At 41.1% G+C, this 22,070-nt stretch overlaps 1 protein-coding gene across 2 annotated transcripts in view; it reads left to right on the top strand.

The window, feature by feature from the left end:
• The window catches only part of cul2 (cullin 2), a 71,130-nt gene that overhangs the window by 6,215 nt on the left and 42,845 nt on the right, over positions 1 to 22,070 (top strand). For both annotated transcript variants that reach the window (XM_063044365.1, XM_063044366.1), the window contains exons 4-6: positions 891 to 985; positions 1,466 to 1,571; positions 15,342 to 15,424. In XM_063044365.1, the coding sequence (XP_062900435.1) occupies positions 891 to 985; positions 1,466 to 1,571; positions 15,342 to 15,424 (284 nt within the window). The remainder of the gene's footprint in view (positions 1 to 890; positions 986 to 1,465; positions 1,572 to 15,341; positions 15,425 to 22,070) is intronic.

Below are 22,070 nucleotides of genomic sequence, written 5' to 3'. Positions count from 1 at the left end.
CGGATATATTAGATGACCTTAACAGACTCACAGGTGAAGTATCGTATCACCTGGAAGGAGTGTTTTGGGCCCTGAATGGTAGTGAGAGAGGAGGTGTAGGGGCAGGTGTAGCACTTGTTCTGCCACACTCAGGTTAGAGGAGCAACACCTTATATTCCGTAAGGGTAGACTCCAACCTGATGGCATGAACATCAATTCCTTGAACTTTCGATAATGGTCTGCCCCTTATCTATTTCCCATCCTCTATTTCCTCTCTCACTTCATCTCCTTGCCTGCCCATCACCGCCCTTTGGTGCTCCTCCCCCTTTTTCTTTCTTCTATGGCTTTATATCCTCTCCTATTGGATTCACCCTTCTAGCCCTTGTATCTCTTTCATCAATCAACTTCTCAGCTCTTTACCTCACCCCACCTCCTTTCACAGTTTCACCTATCACATTGTATTCTCCCTCCGCTTCCTCCATCTTCAAGCTCTGACTCATCATCTTTTTTTCTCTAGTCCTGCTGAAGGGTCTTGGCCCAAAACATCGACTGCTTACTATTTTTTGTAGATGTTGCCTGGCCTACTGAGTTCCTCCAGCATTTTGTGTGTGCTTGGATTTCCAGCATCTGCAGATTTTGTCCTGTTTGTGAGTCTAAAAATCTTTTTTTTTGCAACTTTAAAGTTCCACACTTATGAGTATCATTTCATCGCAATGTGGCGTGCTTCCAGTTGTGTGTAAATTCTTGGCTCAATAAATAAATCTCCACATCAATCCTTAATTTCCATATTAAGTTGTCATAGATTTGAATATTGATTTATACCTTTAAGATCATTAAGGTTGTTCAGCTGGCATTACTTACAAAGTACTTTTGTCTTCGAAGTGATACTGTTGATATACTGTTATTTGCAGAAAGTTTTGGATTCTGAAGAAAAGATTTTGATAATGTACCATAAATATTGGGAAGAGTACAGTAAAGGTGCAGATTATATGGACTGTTTATATAGGTAAATATATTTGTTCTTTAAAATATATTTGTATTATTTTAAGGCTTATATTTGTTTTGGATAATTGTTCATTAGATGATAAAATATAAATATTGTGATTCTTATCAACATGGTGGAAATCTGAGCACTCAGTAGCTTGGGAAATGGTTTATATTGTTTTTGACATTGTAGCTCTTAAAATATATTTTGTTAATCCACTATATTCGCTGGTTGATGTTTGAAGAGTGAATTAACAAATGTTCAAACTTGCGTACATCCTTGTGATTTACTTTGCAGCTTATTATCTGCGTTGGTCGTGAAAAACTAGAACACTGTAAAAACACTTAAAATTGGAGTTGAAATCTTGATTACATTTGTAAACTTGCATGCGTTTATTTTTAGGTGTGAGTATCAAATGGCAGTTAACTTGAAATGCTGCTGATAGGTCTTCTTGCCTTGCTGAATCCCTGACGTTTTTAAAAAATTGTTCTGTTACCACAGATATCTCAACACACAGTTCATCAAGAAGAACAAACTGACAGAAGCTGATCTTCAGTATGGATATGGTGGAGTGGACATTATTGAGCCATTGATGGAGATAGGCGAGGTAAGCTCTTCTAAATAAAATATTCTTTTGATCAACAAGACAGCTTCTTAAGTCCATCATGCCTACTGTGGTATAGGCTGCCAACAGCAGCTCACTAAGAGGTCTCTGTCCTGGGCTGATAGAAGGTTGATTGCCTTCCACTTTCACCATATGACTTCATATGTCTTCTAGGCAAAGGTCCTTCCTGTCCCAGGGATGAGGTCTTTGAAGTTTCTGTATCTCTGGATTTTTAATCAGATGGAATTGCTAGTCCCATGCCCAATCCTCCTCCTTTTGCAGCCTGGGCATGGAAGAGTTATGTTAAGGGCTGTTTTGTTTGAATATTGAATGAAACCAACAAGGCAGAGCAAAATACAGCACAGAAATGGGGCCTTCATGTCCAGATTAGCAATTGATTACCCAAGTGTACTGTTACCAGTACATGGTCATAGCTTCTATGTCTTGGTAATTCAAGTACTTATTCTTAGGTGTTTCTTAAATTCCCGTTTCCATTTCCCTCTCTCATCTCATCTCCTTATCTACCCAACACCTCCCTTGGATGCTCCTCCCCTTTCCCTTTCCCTTCCATGGTCTTTTACTTTCTCCAATCATGTTCTTTCTTCTCCAGCCCTTTATCTCTTTCACCGATCAGCTTCCCAGCTCTCTACTTCACCCCTCCCCACCCCCTCCCCCCAGTTTCACCTGTCACCTACCACCTTGTACTTCTTCCTCCCCTCCCCAACCTTCTTGCTCTAACTTATGATCTTATTTTTCCAGTCCTGATGAAGAGTCTCAGCATGAAATGTGAACTTTTTTTTCCTGTAAATGCTGACTGGCCTGCTGAGTTCTTCTAGCATTTTGTGTGTGTTGCTGCAGATTGTTTCGTCTAAAGACCATAAGATATGGGAATAGATTTAGGCCATTTGGCCCATTGAGTTTGCTCTGCCATTCCATCATGGCTGATCCAATTTTCTTCTCCGCCCCAATCTCCTACCTTCTCCCTGTATCCCTTCATGCTCTATTTCTTAAATGTTATTAGATACCAGCCTTCATCATCCACAGTTACCCCTTCAGTGGAATGTGTACATAAAAGTTTCTCAGAAAAAAGATAAAAGGAGATGATCCAGCACAATTGTAATAGCAAAAGGCCACAATACTTTGATATTTTGTTGTGACAATCAGTTTGATTGAATTAGATATTTATAATGGGAGCGTACTGTAACTTGGAAAACACTTCTAAATGTTCAAATACCTTTTGTGGGACAAAGTAATTCATATAGATTGTCTGAAAGCTTCATAGACTGAATCCACACATGAAAAATTTGTGTTCTGAAAGCTGACCCAATGAATATATAGATAACCCAAATATTAGATGAGCAAATTTGCCTATGACCACATTTCTGGAAGTTCTGGAAGTTTTTTGATCTCAAAGTTGCTTAACTGCAGACATCTGATCCTGGTTGGATGTAGGCCAGTTAACGTATCCCTTTGTCTTGCGTGTGGCTGATGCATACGAGAACGTTCCATGGTCAGGTCAGTTTACAAACCATATCTCTTCAGCAGCCAGTATCCAATTGTGGACCAGTGCTCTGTAGAACTGTCCTTTCAATTTCAAAACTGATTACTGCTCGCAATGTGCATTAGAACATGTTTGACTGAAGGATTGTTTTTGTTGGAATTAATGCCTTAATAATAACAACTAATTAATAACTTCTGAATCTCGAAAAGGCTTCACCATTCATTGTGTAGATCTTATCCTTGTTTGGCCTCCCAAAGTGCATCACCTTCAATTCCACCACTATTGCTGTACCCATCTTACCAAGTGATCACCATCTTCCCACAGTCTACAGTTATCCTCCTTGCTATCAAAGCAACACTAATTTTCATGTCTTCTGCAAATTTACTTATCATACCCTTTTATATTTGTACCCAAATCATTAATTTAGATTCAGAAGTAAATGGTAGAGGAAGAGCAATGGTTTCTACTGGATATGGAACTAACATAAGAAATAGAAGCAGGAGTAGGCCATCTAGCCCATTGAATCTTCTCTGTCATTCAATCAAATCAAGGCTGATTTGTCTGTGGACTCCTGCCTTTTCCCATTAACCCTTATTTTCCTTCAATGCAAAAATCTATCAAACTGTTTCTTAAATACATTTAATGAGATGGGCTCTCTGCTTCCCTGGCCAGGAAATTCTCTGGATTCATTGCTCTGGGAAAAGTATTATGATAGCTTCCAGCATTTTCACAAGTACAGATGTTAAGCTAACTGACCTATAGTTACCCACTTTATACCTACATGCTTCTTTAAACAGTGATATAACATTCGCTGCCTTCCGATCTGGTGGGCCCTGTCCACGGTCCAGAGAATTTTGGTAAATTATCACAAATGCGTCTGCTATAACTTCCATTTCTTTCAGTATCCTGGGATACATCCCATTTGGACCGGGGACATGTCTGCCTTTAGGTCCATTAGTTTGCTCATCACTGCCTCTTCAGTGATATTGGTTGTATTGAGATCCTCACCTCCCATCACATCCTTAGCATATCTCTTTGCATGTTAGACAACCTCCAACATGAAGATTGATGCAAGGTAGTCGTTTGAAGCTTTGACTGTTTCCACAATACCCAATATTAATTTCCCCTTCTCATCTTCCAAGGGACCTGCTTTCACCTGAGCCACTCTTTTCTGCCTCATTTAATTTATAGCAGCTTCTGCCCTAAGTTCTTATATTTAATGTAAGTTTACTTTTATTGTGTCTTCCCTTTCCTTATTGTTTGATTTGTGTTTTTTTTTGTTGCTTTTAAAGGTTTTCCCAATCTTCTAGTTTCCCATTATTGATGACTTTGTATGCATAAGCTTTTAGCTTGATGCCTTCTTTTATTTCCATTGTTATCCAAGGCTGGCTGGCTCTCACTACCATTACTACCTTTGCTTTTAACTGGAATGCACACTTGTTGGGCCCTGTGAAAACTCTCTTTAAAAGTCTAACACTGTTGTTCAACTGTCTCATCATGTAGCCTGTGTTATGTTTACCAGCCTTCATCCTGTTGTGGTCTCCGTTAGTCAGATGTAACACACTGATTTTTGATCCAGCTATTGCACCCGTCATTCGTGTAAGAAATCTGGTTATACTGTGATCACTCTTTCCATAAGAATCCTTAAGTAGAAGATCCTTAATTTTACCTATCCCATTGCACAGGGCCAGATCTATGTTAGCATTTTCCCTTGCAAGTTCACTAGCATGCTCATCAAGAAAGCTATCATCGAAGCATTTTATGAAGTCCACCTGAAGAGTGCCTCAACTGACTTGTTCACCCAATTTGTGTGCAAATTAAAGTCTCCCATGACAACTGCTGTTCCATTCTTACATACATCAGATATTTCTTGGTTTGTTGCTTGTGTCACTGCAATGTTATGATTCAGTGACCTGTAGACAACTTTGCTTTTTCCCTTTATTATTCCTAATCCCTACCTACATGGACTTGACATTTTTTTCCTTAGATCTTATATCATCTCTCATGAATCGCCCTGGTCTCGTCCTTAATTAAGAGCACTACCCTTACAGTACTATGTTCTGTAATGGCCACTAAATCATATCCCTTTGCACTGATTTGTGTGATTTTGAATTTAGGATACAAGTTCACTGACCTTATTTTGAACACTTACGGGTATTCAGGTTAAATGCCCTTACTCTCATTATCCTTTTAGAATCTAATAGTCCGTGAGCCAGTAGGATTGATCGGTACCATCTGAGGGGAATAATGCTCATAGTGATTTTTGGCAAGGTATACATCCCTAGAGTTAGAAAATATGGGATAGCATTGCACTAGTGGTAGCTTTATTACTTCAAATAAGTAATCACTTTTTGTATATATTCTATATTAACATATCCCTTTGCACTGATTTGTGTGATTTTGAATTTAGGATACAAGTTCACTGACCTTATTTTGAACACTTACGGGTATTCAGGTTAAATGCCCTTACTCTCATTATCCTTTTAGAATCTAATAGTCCGTGAGCCAGTAGGATTGATCGGTACCATCTGAGGGGAATAATGCTCATAGTGATTTTTGGCAAGGTATACATCCCTAGAGTTAGAAAATATGGGATAGCATTGCACTAGTGGTAGCTTTATTACTTCAAATAAGTAATCACTTTTTGTATATATTCTATATTAACACAGTATAGCAGAAAATGTCCCCCCCCCCAAAAGGTAAAAAAGCCTCATTTGGAGAGATTTCTGGAGTTTTATCAATGTCATGATATTTTCCGTATTGTATCAAATCAAAGCAATCTTAAGCTTTTGTCATAGCATATAGAATTATAGTACAATAATTCAAATGTGGGGTTCCACACGGCCATATAACTTAGGCCCCATTTGGTTTTAAAATGTATATATTTAATCAAAGGCTGCTTTCCATACTTTCATAACTCTTAAGAATGTGTCCTGAGTTTCCCTGTTGTTGGTCAGAAGTTTTCGGGCACTTGTCTTCCCTTTGCCTGCAAAAGCGCTTACAGTGTCACATCCTGTATATGCGTGCAACCCGATGAGAGCCCTACAAACCTCTATGCCAACAGTGGCAGCAACCTTCCTGATGTCTACAAGCCTTGTATGGGTTCTAGTGCCACCCTTCTGGAACAATGGGGCCTCAATCTTGTCACAAAATGCTAAAGACATGATAAAAACATCTGTGTCTTCTGAGCAGATCACTACAGATTGGTGTCCCTCTCTTGTGGCATGGGCAGCATGGAGAAGTAGGCGGCCATCTGTTTCTTGTTGACACTGAAGAGCTGACACCTCGCTGTCTTGAGATGTGATTCTGTAACATTTGTCATTCACAGTTGCATACAGAATCTTCTCCTGTAGCTTTGCTCTGTACTCTGCCTTCCTCCATTCATGGACTATGAAGCCAATGAGACTATTTTTGTAACTGAATTTGGTCAGGAAGCTCCTCCACTACCTCACCATCTGTGTGCCTGTGATACCCTGCAACTCATGACCAGTCTCTTCACCCCGTAGAGATCTTTCACTATTAGATTATGAGAACACTCAGTCCTCTTTTATTGTCATTTAGAAATGCATACATGCATTAAGAAATGATACAATGTTTCTCCGGCGTGATATCACAGAAAACAAGACAGACCAAAGACTAACACTGACAAAACCACATAATTATAACATATAGTTGCAGCAGTGCAAAGCAATACCATAATTTGATGAAGAACAGTCCATGGGCACAGTAAAAAAAAATAGTCTCAAAGTCCCCGAGTCGTTCAACTCCCGAGTCCCCGATAGCGGCGGCAAAAGGGAGAAACTCCCTGCCATAAACCTCCAGGCACCGTCAACTTACCGATACCTTGGAAGCAGCCGACCACAGCCAACATTGAGTCCATCCATCCGAAAACTCCGAGCTTCCGAGCAGCCTCTCCGATACAGCCTCCCGAGCGCCATCCTCTGCCGAGCGCCTTCAACCTCTCCCCGGCCGCTGAAACACGCAAAGCTGAGGATTTCGAGGCCTTCAACTGCAGAGATTCTGGTTACCACACAGTAGCAGTGGTAGCAAAGCAGACATTTCAGAAGTTTTCCAGATGTTCCGCGATGCACTCATGTCTGTCTCCATCAAATCAGAATTGTGCACGGTCCCCTATTCTTGATAGAGTTCTCCTTGTATGTGTTGAACACGACATCTGTTCTGCTACTCTGACTGCCTTCCCTCAGAGCCATACCCAGACTTGTTGTGGCAACATCTCTGAAAGTAGCTTGATCACCTTTCTCTCTTTGGTCCAAGTTCATTCCATCAACCACTGTAGCAGAGTTTCCTGGGAGTTGCTCTTCTACTGCTACACTTTTCTGCAAGGTTGTGGCTAAAGTAGCTTTACTTGTCTTTCTCAGCAATCATTCTGGTGTGGACAGGGCGCAGGGCAATGGTCCAAGGGGGTGAGAAAGGATATCTTCCATACGTAGACTGTGCCCTTGTGCCATCACTATGATGCATCCAAACAAAGACCTGTCTGTTTTCAAGATGATCACCCTCCCATTTAATTTCATTTCTGTCTTCTTACACATATCACTGAATATTTTCAACTTGTTGGTTTTCATTGGGTCATGGAATTTCTTTGCTGGTGGGTCTTTCTCTAGTCTCTCATCCTTGAAGGTTGCATAGCATTGTTCACCGATCTCATATGCCTTCATCAGGTTGGAGGCAATGTCTTTGGTGGCTGTCGTTGCCGTAGAGATGCTAATGAGGTCCCTTTTCTCTGCAAATGGGTTGACCCATTCATGTGTGAGGCTAACCACTGCTGAAACTGCTTCCTCATCTTTCTGGATTCTTGGCCGCTGAAACTCTGCATGACAAAGATCTGATTTGTTGCCTTGCACCATCTCCCTTAGCTGTCCCAGGAATGCACTGCGGTGCTCAGCTGTTATGTAGTAACGCTTGATAGCTCCAGCATTCAGGCTGAACTGTGATGTGCCTCCAGGAGTCTGTGTGTCTTTGTTCACTGTGGCTTCAATAGCCTGGTCCATAGAGATCTGCCCGAAGGGGTTGCTACTTGACAGCTGCACTGAGAATTGGCCTGTCTTGAAGGCCTCATACACAGAAGGGTTCATCATCTGAGCAAAGTAAGGGGACAGGTACCTGGCATAATTCATCTTATCATAGGCAAAGCACCATGGGATCATGGTTCTTATAGCATGGAGGTGCAACTCCCAGTCCCCCTCACGAGAGGCGCGCAGAAGCCCAAGTACTACGTTCTCTACCATGTCAATGTATGATATCCAGAATGCGGATAGCTCTCCATTGTTGTGACGGAGGTGTTCCAGAAAGTCTGTCCACAGGGTTATCAGCTCGGCTAAGAGTGGACTTTGCAGCAGATTGTTCAACTTCTGTTGGTTCAAGTCACCGGCCATGTCGTTCACATAGAACATAAAACATAGAATAGTACAGCACAGTACAGGCCCTTCGGCCCACAATGTTGTGCCGACCCTCAAACCCTGCCTCCCATATAAACCCCCACCTTAAATTCCTCCATATACCTGTCTAGTAGTCTCTTAAACTTCACTAGTGTATCTGCCTCCACCACTGACTCAGGCAGTGCATTCCACACACCAACCACTCTCTGAGTAAAAAACCTTCCTCTAATATCCCCCTTGAACTTCCCACCCCTTACCTTAAAGCCGTGTCTCTTGTATTGAGCAGTGGTGCCCTGGGGAAGAGGCGCTGGCTATCCACTCTATCTATTCCTCTTATTATCTTGTACACCTCTATCATGTCTCCTCTCATCCTCCTTCTCTCCAAAGAGTAAAGGCCTAGCTCCCTTAATCACTGATCATAATGCATACTCTCTAAACCGGGCAGCATCCTGGTAGATCTCCTCTGTACCCTTTCCAATGCTTCCACATCCTTCCTATAGTGAGGCGACCAGAACTGGACACCGTACTCCAAGTGTGGCCTAACCAGAGTTTTATAGAGCTGCATCATTACCTCGCAACTCTTAAACTCTATCCCTCGACTTACGAAAGCTAACACCCCATAAGCTTTCTTAACTACCCTATCCACCTGTGAGGCAACTTTCAGGGATCTGTGGACATGTACCCCCAGATCCCTCTGCTCCTCCACACTACCAAGTGTCCTGCCATTTACTTTGTACTCTGCCTTGGAGTTTGTCCTTCCAAAATGTACCACCTCACACTTCTCCACGTTGAACTCCATCTGCCACTTCTTAGCCCACTTCTGCATCCTATCAATGTCTCTCTGCAATCTTTGACAATCCCCTACACTACACCACCAACCTTTGTGTCGTCTGCAAACTTGCCAACCCACCCTTCTATCCTCACATCCAGGTCGTTAATAAAAATCACGAAAAGTAGAGGTCCCAGAACAGATCCTTGTGGGATACCACTAGTCTCAATCCTCCAATCTGAATGTGCTCCCTCCATCACGACCCTCTGCCTTCTGCAGGCAAGCCAATTCTGAATCCACCTGGCCAAACTTCCCTGGATCCCATGCCTTCTGACTTTCTGAATAAGCCTACGGTGTGGAACCTTGTCAAATGCTTTACTAAAATCCATATAAATCACGTCCACTGCACTACCCTCATCTATATGCCTACTCACCTCCTTAAAGAACTCTTATCAGGCTTGTTAGACACGATCTGTCCACACATGGTCTAAGAATGATTTGATCATCCCGCACAGAGCACAGAAAGCTACCACCACTGCAATGCTATCACATATTTTCTAGCACTAGAGGTGTGTACCTTGCCAAAAATCACTATCAGAATTATTCCCCCCAGATGGTACCGGTGGCCCAAATTTGGGGCCCTGGCTCACGGACTATAATCAACTTGTGTCCTTTGGATTTGACTTTTCTGTACTCGACTTTTAACTTTACTCTTTGGATTGCTTCCCTGTGTTCTTCTGCCTGGGTTCTAGTCCCCCTGCCATACTCCCTCCCCAACAGCATTAGCAAACGATTCCCCGAGTATATGACAAACAAGAGAAAAGCTGCAGATGCTGGAAACCCAAGCAACACACACAAAATGCTGGAGGAACACAGCACCTATAGAAAAGAGTACAGGTTTCCCCCGCCATCCGAAGGTAAAGCGTTCCTATGAAATGGTTCGTAAACAGGAATGTCGTAAACCGAAGAAGCAATTACCATTTATTTATATGGGAAAATTTTGTGAGCATTCACAGACCCAAAAATAACCTACCAAATCATGCCAAATAACACATAAAACCTAAAATAAAAGTAACATATAGTAAAAGCAGGAATGATATGTTAAATACACAGCCTATATAAAGTAGAAATACTTCTCTACAACGATTGCCTACACAGATCTCTGTAGCGAAAATCTCACGTAAGCGCTCTGGGCAGAAAATCTCACGCAGGCACTGTTGGCAAAAACACGCTCTCCAATAACCCTTAAACTATGAAGCTGCCAAATCATACCAAATAACACGTAAAAATACACAGCCTATATAAAGTAGAATCACTTACGGGAATCAGGAAGACAGCGAGCACACTTATGATGGTGTGTCAGACTGAGTCGTCGCAGGTTGGGGTGGTGCAGTGGCCCCCACCCTCCGGGCCGCCGACCGATACATTACCGCGAAGAATGCAGGGATACAGCAGTAGCCGGGAGGCATCCAGCACATCTTTAAGAAAAAAGCCAAAATAAACATGCTAATTAATTAGGTGCTGCCCGGCACGTACATGTCAGCCCAGATCAGAGGCGATTGCATTGCCTCTGATCTGGGCCGACAATTATGTGTCGGGCGGCACCTAATTAATTAGCATGTTTATTTGGGCTTTTTTCTTAAAGATGTGCTGTGTGCCTCCTGGCTACCGCTGCATTCTCCGCGAATTGGTAATTGTCCGCAGCCTGAGGGCTGGGGTGGTGGGACACTGGGATGTCATCTGTTTCCATTAGGGCAGGCAGCTCACCTTCTCCTATGATTGCCCGCCTTGATGTCGAAGGTTGAGGTTCGTCGTCTGCTGTGGCTGATGTGGAAGGCTTGCTTGACTGCTGAGCCTCGCGCATTTTTCTACCATACAGTTCGTTGTAAGTACTCAAACCATCCTGCAAATATCCCCTAAACCTACGTACCCTTTCAAAATTAAAGTCGTACTTTATCATTGCAGCAAAAATCTCACGTAGTTGCTTCACTTTCGCTACTGCACTCGGTTCCGATTGTTATCCTTTCCTCTTCCAATTGCATCAGCTCTTCATCTATCAGTTCTTGGTCATGGGATGCCAAAACCTCTTCAACATCGTCTTCGTCAGCTTCCACAAGCTCACTTTGTCCTTACTTCATCAGCTTCCTCACTTTGTCCTTACTTAGTTCACCACGATCGAAATGCTTAATTATGTCTAGTTTTACACTAAGTGTAACACCGTTACGCTTTTCCAACTCCTTAGAACTCATCTTGCTAACGGCTGCTCACAGGCACGTATTTAAGCAATGCTGGCGAGAATGCTGTTCCGAATCCTGGGGAGAGCGGCTGCTCGGGGAGCGCGCTGCCGTTTATCGCACGCTGCTTTTCTCGCGTGCTGCTTTTCTTGCATGCTGCTTTTTTTCGTAACAGTGAAAACACCTTCTGTTTGCGAAAACAGGGAACTAATATAGGTATTTCATAACAGCGAGGTTTCGTAAAGCGAATGTTCGAAAAGCGGGGGGACACCTGTACAGGCCAAGTTGATATGTCCTGCTGAAGGGTCTCGGCCTGAAATGTGAACTGCATTCTTTTCCATAGGTGCTGCCTGCCCTGCTGATTTCCTCCAGCATCTTGTGTGTGTTGCCCCTAAGATATTGATTGCAGACCTCTCCAGGTGTAGACCATCTGGTTTGTACTGGCTCCAACTCCCCCAGAGCCATTTCCAATGCTTCAAGAATCTGAAGCTCTTCTTCCTGCACCACTGCTAAAGCCACATATTCATCCTAAGTATGGTGCTAGTTCTATTTTGATGAGCATGTGGCAGAGATATTGATCCTGAGATTATTACCTATGAGGTACTCCTTTTTGACATATGTCCTAGCTCCCCAAATTTGGCTTGTAGGGTCGCCTCCTGCTTTTTCCCTATATCGTTGCTACCAACAGGCAGCATGACAACTGGCTGTTCACCCTCCTCTTCCAGAGTGCCCTGCTGCCACTTGGAGACATCTCTGACTCTTGCATCTGGGAGGCAACACACCAACCATGATCCTTTTTGCAGCTTCAGGCAGCACTTATTCTGTGCTATTGACAAACTGCTCCAATTCTATGGCAACACACAAAATGCTGGAGGAACTCAGCAGACCAGGCAGCATCTATGGAAATGAAGAAACACTTGCTTCAGGCCGAGAACCTTCTTCAGGACTAAAAAGGAAAGGGGAAGACACTACAGTCTCTTTTAGTCTCGAGCTTTTCTGCCTGCTGAATGTGATGGATCTTACTGTTTCGCTAACTCTCCCAAACCTCGTGCCTTGTGTTGTGTAAAGAACTGAATGCTATTGAGCTTGTTACCACACAGATATCTCTAATGTGGGCAGAACAACACAGCCAAAAAGAAAGACACACCTGTGTACAATCAGGAGGTTGAGTAGAAGTTCACACTGGGTTCCCAGCACCTTAGCTGCTAAAGGCTAGCTTCCTGTTTATGTCAGTTTCTGACACAACACTATCAGCAACATTTCTGTATATCATATTGACCCCTTTTATCACTGGCCCATTAACAATCTAATTGTTGGGAATGCATTCAAGATGTCGAATAAGGGAGCAAAATATCTTCCTGTTTTTGATTTTTCTCTTGTTTATTTGTCATGTCATTGTTTATTTATTTGTCAAGTGAGAAAACCCGGGAAGTGCTGTACTTTTCACTGCATTATGCTAGCAACATGAAGAATAACAACTGAATCATTTTATTGGTTTCCATTAAATAGATTGCATCATGTGATCTGTAAAATTAGTCTTTTTCCTTGCTGATACTTGTTAGGAATCCCTACTGCATCTCATTCTTTATGACATCTCGGGATCTTGCTGCTGTTTGCACATTTTTTTTTAATGGAAATCTTATTGTAGTTCTCCTTCAATACTCCAGCTCCATTTATTCCTTGAAAGTTTGTCCCTAATTGTGTTCCTACCTCATGGTATATGTAAGTTAATTTCATTCCTTCAAGCGTACACTTTTCCTCTATATTTTTGTTTTGCCAGTTTTTAGCTGGTCTGAGCTCTCTGCTTACCCTATCTGTCAGTACACAAATCCCACTCTGGTTCAGCTTAGAACCCATCTTATTAGTACGGCTTCAGCAGCACTCTTATCCCAGAAAAAGGTTTTGTACCAGTTTTTTGCCAGTGGGGGTGAAGGGGGATTGTTGCTCGTGGCCACTTACGCGTGGGAGGGGGAAGCTGGGGGGAAGACTTTGGGGTTCTCACGTTTAACTGTTGTTCATTCTTTGGGGCACTTCTCTGTTTTCGTGAATGTTTGCGAAGAAAAAGCATCTCAGGATGTATATTGTATACATTTCTCTGACATTAAATTCGATCTTTGAACCTTTTTTTACTTTCTTGAATGTTTTTTCATCACAGTATCTGGTTAGTCTAATGCCCAACTAATAATCTAGAGCAAGGGTTCCCAACCTTGGGATCCCCTCAGTTAATGGTAAATCTCATTGGCATTTAAAAAAAAAGGGTTGGAAACCCCTGATCTAGAATATATGCTTCGGGTCCTTTTAATTTAGGTTCCAGCATTTGATTCATGTGTTTTTTTTTATATAATTTGTTCCAGCATTAATCTTGATAGTTGGATTTACCATTAACTCAACTACTTCAAAATAATTGCCATGTGCTTTGTGATATCCCATGCCTAGAGCACACCCTTCTTGATTCCAATTCAGGGCTGTAGAGGGCATTGTCTCTCGAACTACACAATCCCCTTGCTCTGCTGCTTCTGTGTCGTTTCTCATCATGCACTACATCCACCTTTCGGTCACTCCATCCTAATATTCCTTGGGAAGCCATCTGAACAATCATATTTTCATTCTCTCCTGTTCTTTTTGTTTTAGCATAACCTTCTAGATGGGGCCCATATATGTGGGACCTTTTGGTTTGGAGTCACTTAGCTCTTTGACAATCACGCCACCGTGAGCCTCTACTTTCCTTAGATATCTGACTGTGTTCTAAATAAATAAAATATATAGAGATTTCGTTTCCATCCTCATGATTTAGAGTGTCTTGATCTTTGACTACAACTTATTCTAGTCAGAATAACTTAAAATGAAAGAGCTTCCTGTTGCAAAAATTTAGTAGAGTTGCTGGCTGCAGTCTCCTATGTATTGTAGTCCTAAAGCATTATTGACTTTATTATCTATAATCTTTTAAATGTATTTGTTGATATTATGACTTGCTTATGAATAGTCTTTTGCATATAATATTAAAAATCTATTGATAGAACAATAATTAGCTTTGAAGATCATTTGAACAATTAATTGTGGATGAGGCATTGTCAGCTGAGATATTTGTTGACATTGTGTTACTTCTTAACACAAACTCACCACATTCTTTGTGTCTGGATTTAACATTATAATGCCCATTTATGGACCTAAGGCAATTGCAACTAATATGAATGTACTCAGACTATTTGCATTAATATTAAATTGATTTGTCCCTTGAAATGGGGAACTGGTGTTCATTGCTTATTTTAAACCCAGTTTGTTAATCTCATTACATTAGTCCTATGCTTCTGAGAACCAAGCTGCAAGAATTATTTCGGAGGCTTGAGCAACCTGTCAAACTATTCATGATGCAAGTCTCACCCATTCCCTGTGACAGTCTCTGCTCCATCTTCTCCTCTTTGGCCAACCTCATCATCAGATATAGCTGTAAGACCAGGGTTGGAAAATTGGTGTTCATGCACCAGGTGCTTATTTTGATAATGCCGTTCAATGAATTTAATTCATACCATGGTTCCTTTTTGGGTAGGTAGATGATCCACACTTCATGGTGGATGCAATTTCACTTATGTCTGCATGTCATACCCTTCTCAGTCGTTCAGTTTGTATTGTTTTTCTTGGAGAATTTCTAAGCACAAGGGAACGGTATTTTCAAGGAGATTATCAGATATTGAAACTTTAAAAATTAGGAATGTTTTGCTCATGGATCAATTTGGTCTGTTACATGTTGACTTTTGGCTTTGAGTGTGATAGTTCCTGGTCCCTCCATTTTCTTACTTTTTGTTTCTTGTTCACTGCATGTTTGGGCACAGGATATGTTTCAGCTTTGTTCCAATACTTGTTAATTTCCAGCTAGCTCTTGATATGTGGAAGAAGCTGATGATTGAGCCATTACAGACCATCCTTATCCGAATGCTTCTTCGTGAAATAAAAAAGTGAGTTTTTATTTACATGAAATTATTGTCTGGGATTGGTTATACCAGCTATTTAATAACAAATTTATATTACACTTCAGTGCAATTATGGAGAATTGTGGAACAGTAATCATTGAGTCATTCAGCTAAGAAATCATGTCCATATTATCTATTGAGTACCCATCATTGTTAATTCTAATTTTCAACAATTGGCCCATTGCCTTCAATGCCTTGGTGATTCAAGTACTCATCTAGATTCAATAATGTTGTGAAAGTCATTGCTTCTCCCACTCCTTTCAGCAAGTATGCCCCAGATTCCATCCAGCCTCTGTAAGGAAAATATTCTTTCTGAAAGCAACACACACACAAAATGCTGGAGGAACTCGGCAGGCCATGCAGCGTCTCCGGAAAAAAGTGCAGTCGACATTTCAAGCGGAAACCCTTCGGCAGGACTCGGGTCCAGAGCACACATCATCTGTACTTTTTTCCATAGATGCTGCCTGGCCTGCTGAGTTCCTCCAGCATTTTGTGTGCGTTGCTCGGATTTCCAGCATCTACAAATTTTCTCTTGTTTATGTACTTACTCAAATTCACTTTAAACCACGAACCTCTATGCTTTTTGGTTTTAAATCCCAAATTCTATGGGAAGGCTTCTTGCAATATTTCCTATTTATTTCCCTTTTAGCTTTGCATTCTTTAGTTAGGTTCCATCGACCACATCACTACCTATCCAACTTTTATTTTAAGTTACCAATTTAGCTTGGGTCCCATGGGGCCTAACTTTTTCGATCTGCCAGTCAGAAGACACCTTGTCAAGGACCTCACTGAAGTCCATAGAGACTACATCAACCATACTGCTTCATTTGATACACTTTGTTAACTGTTTGTAATTACTTACTGCCTGTTATGCGGCTGGCATTTAGGGCAGCAATGAATAACCTCTATCTCTGTATATGCCATTGTACACAGATACAGAAGGACCTATTAGCTATTTCTGTAACAATTTATTTGACCAGTCAGGATTATTAGCCCTGAGCTGAACCCCAAATCCTGTGGACCACTCTTAGTCTGACCGCTACCCTTTGATCTATTTGGCATGAGTGGCTCTGCCAAAAGCCTAAGTATAAGGCCCTGACTCCATCCAACAAAGCTGTCCAAGTCATTGAGGCACGCAAGCTTCCAAACCGTGACATGGTTGGGGTCCTCTTGGAGGACCTGTTTGAAAGATTCAGTCAAATTGGTCAGTCAGGATTTCTTCCTGAGAAAACTATGCTGAGTACCTTGATAGGTCAAATATGATGACAGAATATAGTATTAATGGTAAGACTCTTGGCAGTGTGGAGGATCAGCGGGATCTTGGGGATGAGTCCATAGGACACTCAAGGCTGCCGTGCAGGTTGACTCTGTGATTAAGAAAGCGTAAGGTGCATTGGCCTTCATCAATTGTGTGATTGAGTGTAGGAGCCGAGAGGTAATGTTGCAGCTATTTCGGACCCCACTTGGAGTCAGACCCCACTTGGAGTACTGTGCTCAGTTCTGGTCGCCTCACTATAGGAAAGATGTTGAAACCGTAGAAGGGTGCAGAGGAGATTTACAAGGATGTTGCCTAGATTGGGGAACATGCCTTATGAGAAAAGGTTGAGTGAACTCGACCTTTTTTCCTTGGAGCAACAGAGGATGAGAGGTGACCTGATAGACGTAGATAAGATGATGAGAGGCATTTATCATGTGGATAGTCAGAAGCTTTTTCCCAGGACTGAAATGGCTCACATGAGAGGGCACAATTTTAAGGTGCTTGGAAATAGGTACAGAGGAGATATCAGGGGTAAGTTTTTTATGTAGAGTGTGGTGAGTGCATGGAATAGGCTGCCGGCAACGGTGGTGGAGGCAGATACGATAGGTTCTTTTAAGAGACTCCTGGACAGGTATATGGAGCTCAGAAAAATAGAGGGCATTGGGTAAACTAAGTAATTTCTCAGGTAAGGACATGTTCGGCACAGCTTTGTGGGCCGAAGGTCCTGTATTGTGCTGAAGGTTCTCTATGTTCCTATCTTTGGTTAAACCCTGCCTTTCAAGATTTGATAAATCCCATGCTTCAGAATCTTTTTCTATATTTCCCTGTCATTGCTTGAATGTTTGACAGTTAGGTGTGACAAAGCTTGCATTATTCTCTGGAGAAGGAACAATATTATAAGAGATGGTTGGCGCAGTGTCATTCTTACTTTTCAATGCTGCATGATCAGATATAAAATTGTCTGGTTGGTGTAATGTTTCACATTAGTATAGACAGAAGTCCCCAAGGATTTAAACTAAGTCTCACTCACCAACTGCTTGTATCTTTTTTTGACTCATTATGTCCAGAAGTATCAAACAGCTCATAAGGGGCTTTCTGATGACAGTGCGTTCTTTGTTCTACTGTCGGGTTTTGTGGTACTTAGATTGTACAGGATAAGTCTCTGAAAACAGCAATGAGAAAACAATTAACAACAACCTGTTTCAATGATGTTGGCTGAGAGAAAAATGTTCGGCAGTATTTGAGAGAACTGTAGCATTTTCTAGTAGAAAATGCAGCATAGAAGTGAGTGAGCTAGAATAGTAAGTTGAAAATTTTGAGGGGGCCATTAGTGAATGGACTACAATTTGCCAGGCAAAAGGAGTTCAATAGATAACTCCAGACTCAACAAGAGTAGGCTGGTATGAGTTGGGAGATGAAATGGCAGAAATTGTGGGGAATATCAGTGTGCAATGAAGTGTACCTGAGCATGGTTATTTGGACAACTTTTTTTGAGGTTGCTCAGTGACTGTGATGGATGATGGATTTAATGCAAGTTGAGGCATGGCAGAACTTTGAAGAGGTTTGACAGTAGTTCAGTCTGGCAAGGGGAGTACTGGGTAAGATTTGATAGGAAGCACTATTTTTGATGCATGCTTCATGGAAGCATGTTGAAGTGAGTTGATGATGGTTAGAACAATGAATCTGAAGATCTGGACAGAAACTGGACACAGGTTGGATTGAATGCAAAATTAAGAAGGAGGTGGAATTAAGAACCAAAGTCTGGAGATTGTGATTTTTGAGTTGGAAAACGTTATCCACACCCTAGTATTGACTTTGAGTCCAACAGAAGGCAATGGTAGTGCAGCGGCTTTGAAACTTGGTATTGTTCCAGAAATATGGAAGTTTACTCTGTGAGGGTACAATGATAAAATTTAGGCACATTGTCAGGATGAGAAGTGAAACCAATCTTGGAGCTGTTTTATTTTTTGGGTACAGGTGGGTTAAATGATAGTGGAATCATATTGGGAATGTCTAGAGATTGATGTCAAGCAGCAATGGAGAAGAATGCACGAGCTGGAGTAAATAAGACCATAAATGATCATTGTATATTATTTTGAATGAAATATGATATATGTGGCCAAGTTAGGATAAACTAATTAAGAGGTGATAGTATTTGGATTTGAAGGAAATTTAGTCTGAGAATGAAGAAGATTGTGTCTAGTTTAGCCAGAGAAAATAACGGCAAGCTATATCCATTAGCTAATGGTTCAAGGGCAACTGACACAGATTTTAGGCAAAGAGATTAAATGTGGAATACAGAAAGCTTTTTTAAATTTGGTTAAACTCTTGACTTCCCTGCCTAGAAGATGGGTGGAAACAGAATCAACCATTAGCTCCGAAAGGGGATTGGATTGGAAACTGATGGAGAACAGTTTGTAGGACTATTACAGTGGATGAATGAGATTGATAGTATTGTTGCACAGGCGTAATTCTATGGCCAAAATGAAGATGTGGGAGATAGCAGATTATGGAATATGGAACAAATAATGCTAGAAAAACTCATTGTGTCAGGTATTATCTGTGAAAGCGGATGGAAGTCGTACAGCAGGATTGAGAGAAGAGGAAAAGTTGGTAGTATATAATGGATGAATGGTTGGGTGGTGGGATTGAGGCTGCTGGATAATAGGTGGAACAAGATGGGGAAGTGCATAGCAGTCAGATGGAGCCTGGGTGGGAGCGAGAGGTGGACAGGGGCTGGTAGGTAACAGGTGAAACCAGATTGGGAGGGAATGATGGGCTGATGAAGCCAGTTCCATTATGGGAAGAGAAAGTTGAATAAAGTGAAAAGAAAAATAGGTTGTCATGCGAGAGCATGTATGATTCTGTGTTTGTGGGAGGAGGATACTTGTGGGTTACCTGAAATAAAAAAATAATAAGCAACATCATTGGTTTGTAAGCTGTCTGAGCAAATATGGCTAAATGTTCATTTCCTGCATCATAAAAAACTCTTTGAGTCTTGAAATGATCTGGGTTTCAGTTGTGGTGGAACAAAACTCAAAGCTGACAATCTTATTTGCATAGTTTGGCTTGAGGAACATGAAAATGAAAATATGCCTTGTGCACATTCTCGTGCACTTTGTCATTGTGGAGAGTACTGTGGAGTGATCTCTATATTCCAGAATATGCTGGAATCAGTGTAGGATTTGACTGCGAGGAGAGTTTTGTTGAATTATCCAGTAATTTATTATTTTGGTTTTGCTGTGTATATATGATCTCAGTTTATAGAACAACTATTTGGAATTTCAGTGCAGGAATAATACCAATATGAGTCAGGGGCCATTTCATTCAGAAATTGAAAGATGAACTGGATAGAGATAGAATGTTGTGGCTGGAGAAGTGGGAAAGGATGGGGGCCTGAAATCTAAAATGAAGAAGTGGTGCTGAGAAGTCTTCCTATCCTTAGGAATGTTTCAAAAAAGGCTCATTGGAGTAACCGATCAATGATTTAAACTTTTATCATGTTCAAGAAACATCTTGAAGCACTTAGCATAAAATAAATTACAAGGAAATGCAGTTGATTTTTCTCATTTAACACAGCAGAATATTTTGAACATAAAATGAAATGAATAACTTGTCCCTTTTCTTCAGATAATACACTTAGATTTCTGAAGATGTTTTGTGTTACTAAGGTAGAGAGAGAAGTTGTGCAGACTGGGACATTAGAACACAGGAAAATGAGGGGTAATCTTATGGAGGTGCCTAAAATCATGAGGGTCATAGGTAGGGTGAATGCACTGAGTCTTTTCCTCGGGTTTAGGAAACAAGAACTAGAAGACTTAGGTTTAAAGTGGGAGGAAAGACATTTATTTGGCACCTGAGGGGGACATTTTTCCGTGCATTCCATATGTGGAAGTGGTTGAATCAGGTATGTTAAAAACATTTAAAAGACACTTGGACAGGTACATGGAGAGGACAGGTCAGTGGGCTATGGGCCAAACATGGGAAATGTATCTTGGTTGGCATGTACCAGTTGGGCCATAGGGCCTGTGTATAAGCTCTATGATACTAAAATATGAAAGCATACTGAACTATGAGGAGAATTGTAATAGACCTGGAATAGGATTTTTATAGGAACTCAGCAGGCCAGGCAGCATCTATAGAAAAGAATGAACAGTCGACATTTAGGGCCGAGATCTATTCTTATGAAGGGTCTCAGCCGGAAATGTTGACTGTTTACTCTTTTCCATAGATGTTGCCTGGCCTGCTGAGTTCCTCCAGCATTTTCTATGTGTTTCTTGGATTTCCTGCGTCTGTAGATTTTCCCTTGTTTGTGACAGGGTGTTGATACTATGTGAAGAGAAGGATGAATTTTTTCTAAATGTAGATGCTAGAAATATTAATTAAAAACAAATGCTAGAACACAACTTAGGAAAAAGAAAGAAAGTTAACATTTCAAATCAAGACCCTTCATCAGAGCTAGTAAAGTGAGAATCCAAGTTGATTAAGCTTTGTCAGAGGTAGGGGATGCTTGAGTAGGACCTGTGAGATAAAGTGGGGTGAGTATTGCTATGGCGATTGGTGAGGCCATCCAGTTGACAGATCAGGCAGAGTGGGGGAGAGAGAGAAAAAAAGGAAAAAAAACAAGTAATATTACAGGTGGATAGATAAGAGAAAATGTTAACTGAAATGATTAAGTTTGATATTGAATCCAGAAAATGGAAAGTCTGTAAGGTGCTATTCCTTAAGCCTGCATTGGGCTTTATTGGATGAATACTGAGAAGGGAATCTGGAAGAGTTATTCAACATCATGAAGAGTACTGGTGAAGTAGATAGAAGGAAGCTTTCCCAGTTGTGGAAGGATTTAGAAAGTGATTGCAAAAGAACTATAAGTGTCATGTTCACACTGCCAGTTGTTATGGTGATGAAGGCACAAATAAATTAGCAGTGGAGGCAGATTCAATTTCTCTATTCTAAAGGGGGCTAAGGAAGGAGATGGATTGAAATGAGTTATTTACAGAGGAATTAACTGTACTATATTTAAATAAGTTCTAAATAAGTTTATTATCCAAGTACAGGTTTGTCAACATATACAACACAGATTCATTTTCTTGGAATATTTAATAAATCTATAATAAAATCAATGAAAGATCGCACCAACTTGGGAGTGCATCTGGTATGTAAAAGACAGCAAACTGCAAAGAGAAAAAGAAAAAAATAATAAGTAGATAAGCAAAAAGTATTGTGAACATGAGATAGAGTTCTTGAAAGTGAATCCATAGTTTGTTGGAGCATTTCAATAATAGGGAAAGTGTAGTTGAGTGAAGTTATCCCCTTTGATTGAGGAGCCTAATGGGATGTAAAGTCAAAATGGGCTTAGTGGGTCAGTTGGCC

Source organism: Mobula hypostoma, chromosome 3 (assembly GCF_963921235.1).
Source record: "Mobula hypostoma chromosome 3, sMobHyp1.1, whole genome shotgun sequence".
NCBI classification, from domain to species: Eukaryota; Metazoa; Chordata; class Chondrichthyes; order Myliobatiformes; family Myliobatidae; genus Mobula; species Mobula hypostoma.
The sequence above is the reverse complement of the archived record's forward strand: the minus strand, read 5'-3'. Positions and strand labels throughout refer to the sequence as shown.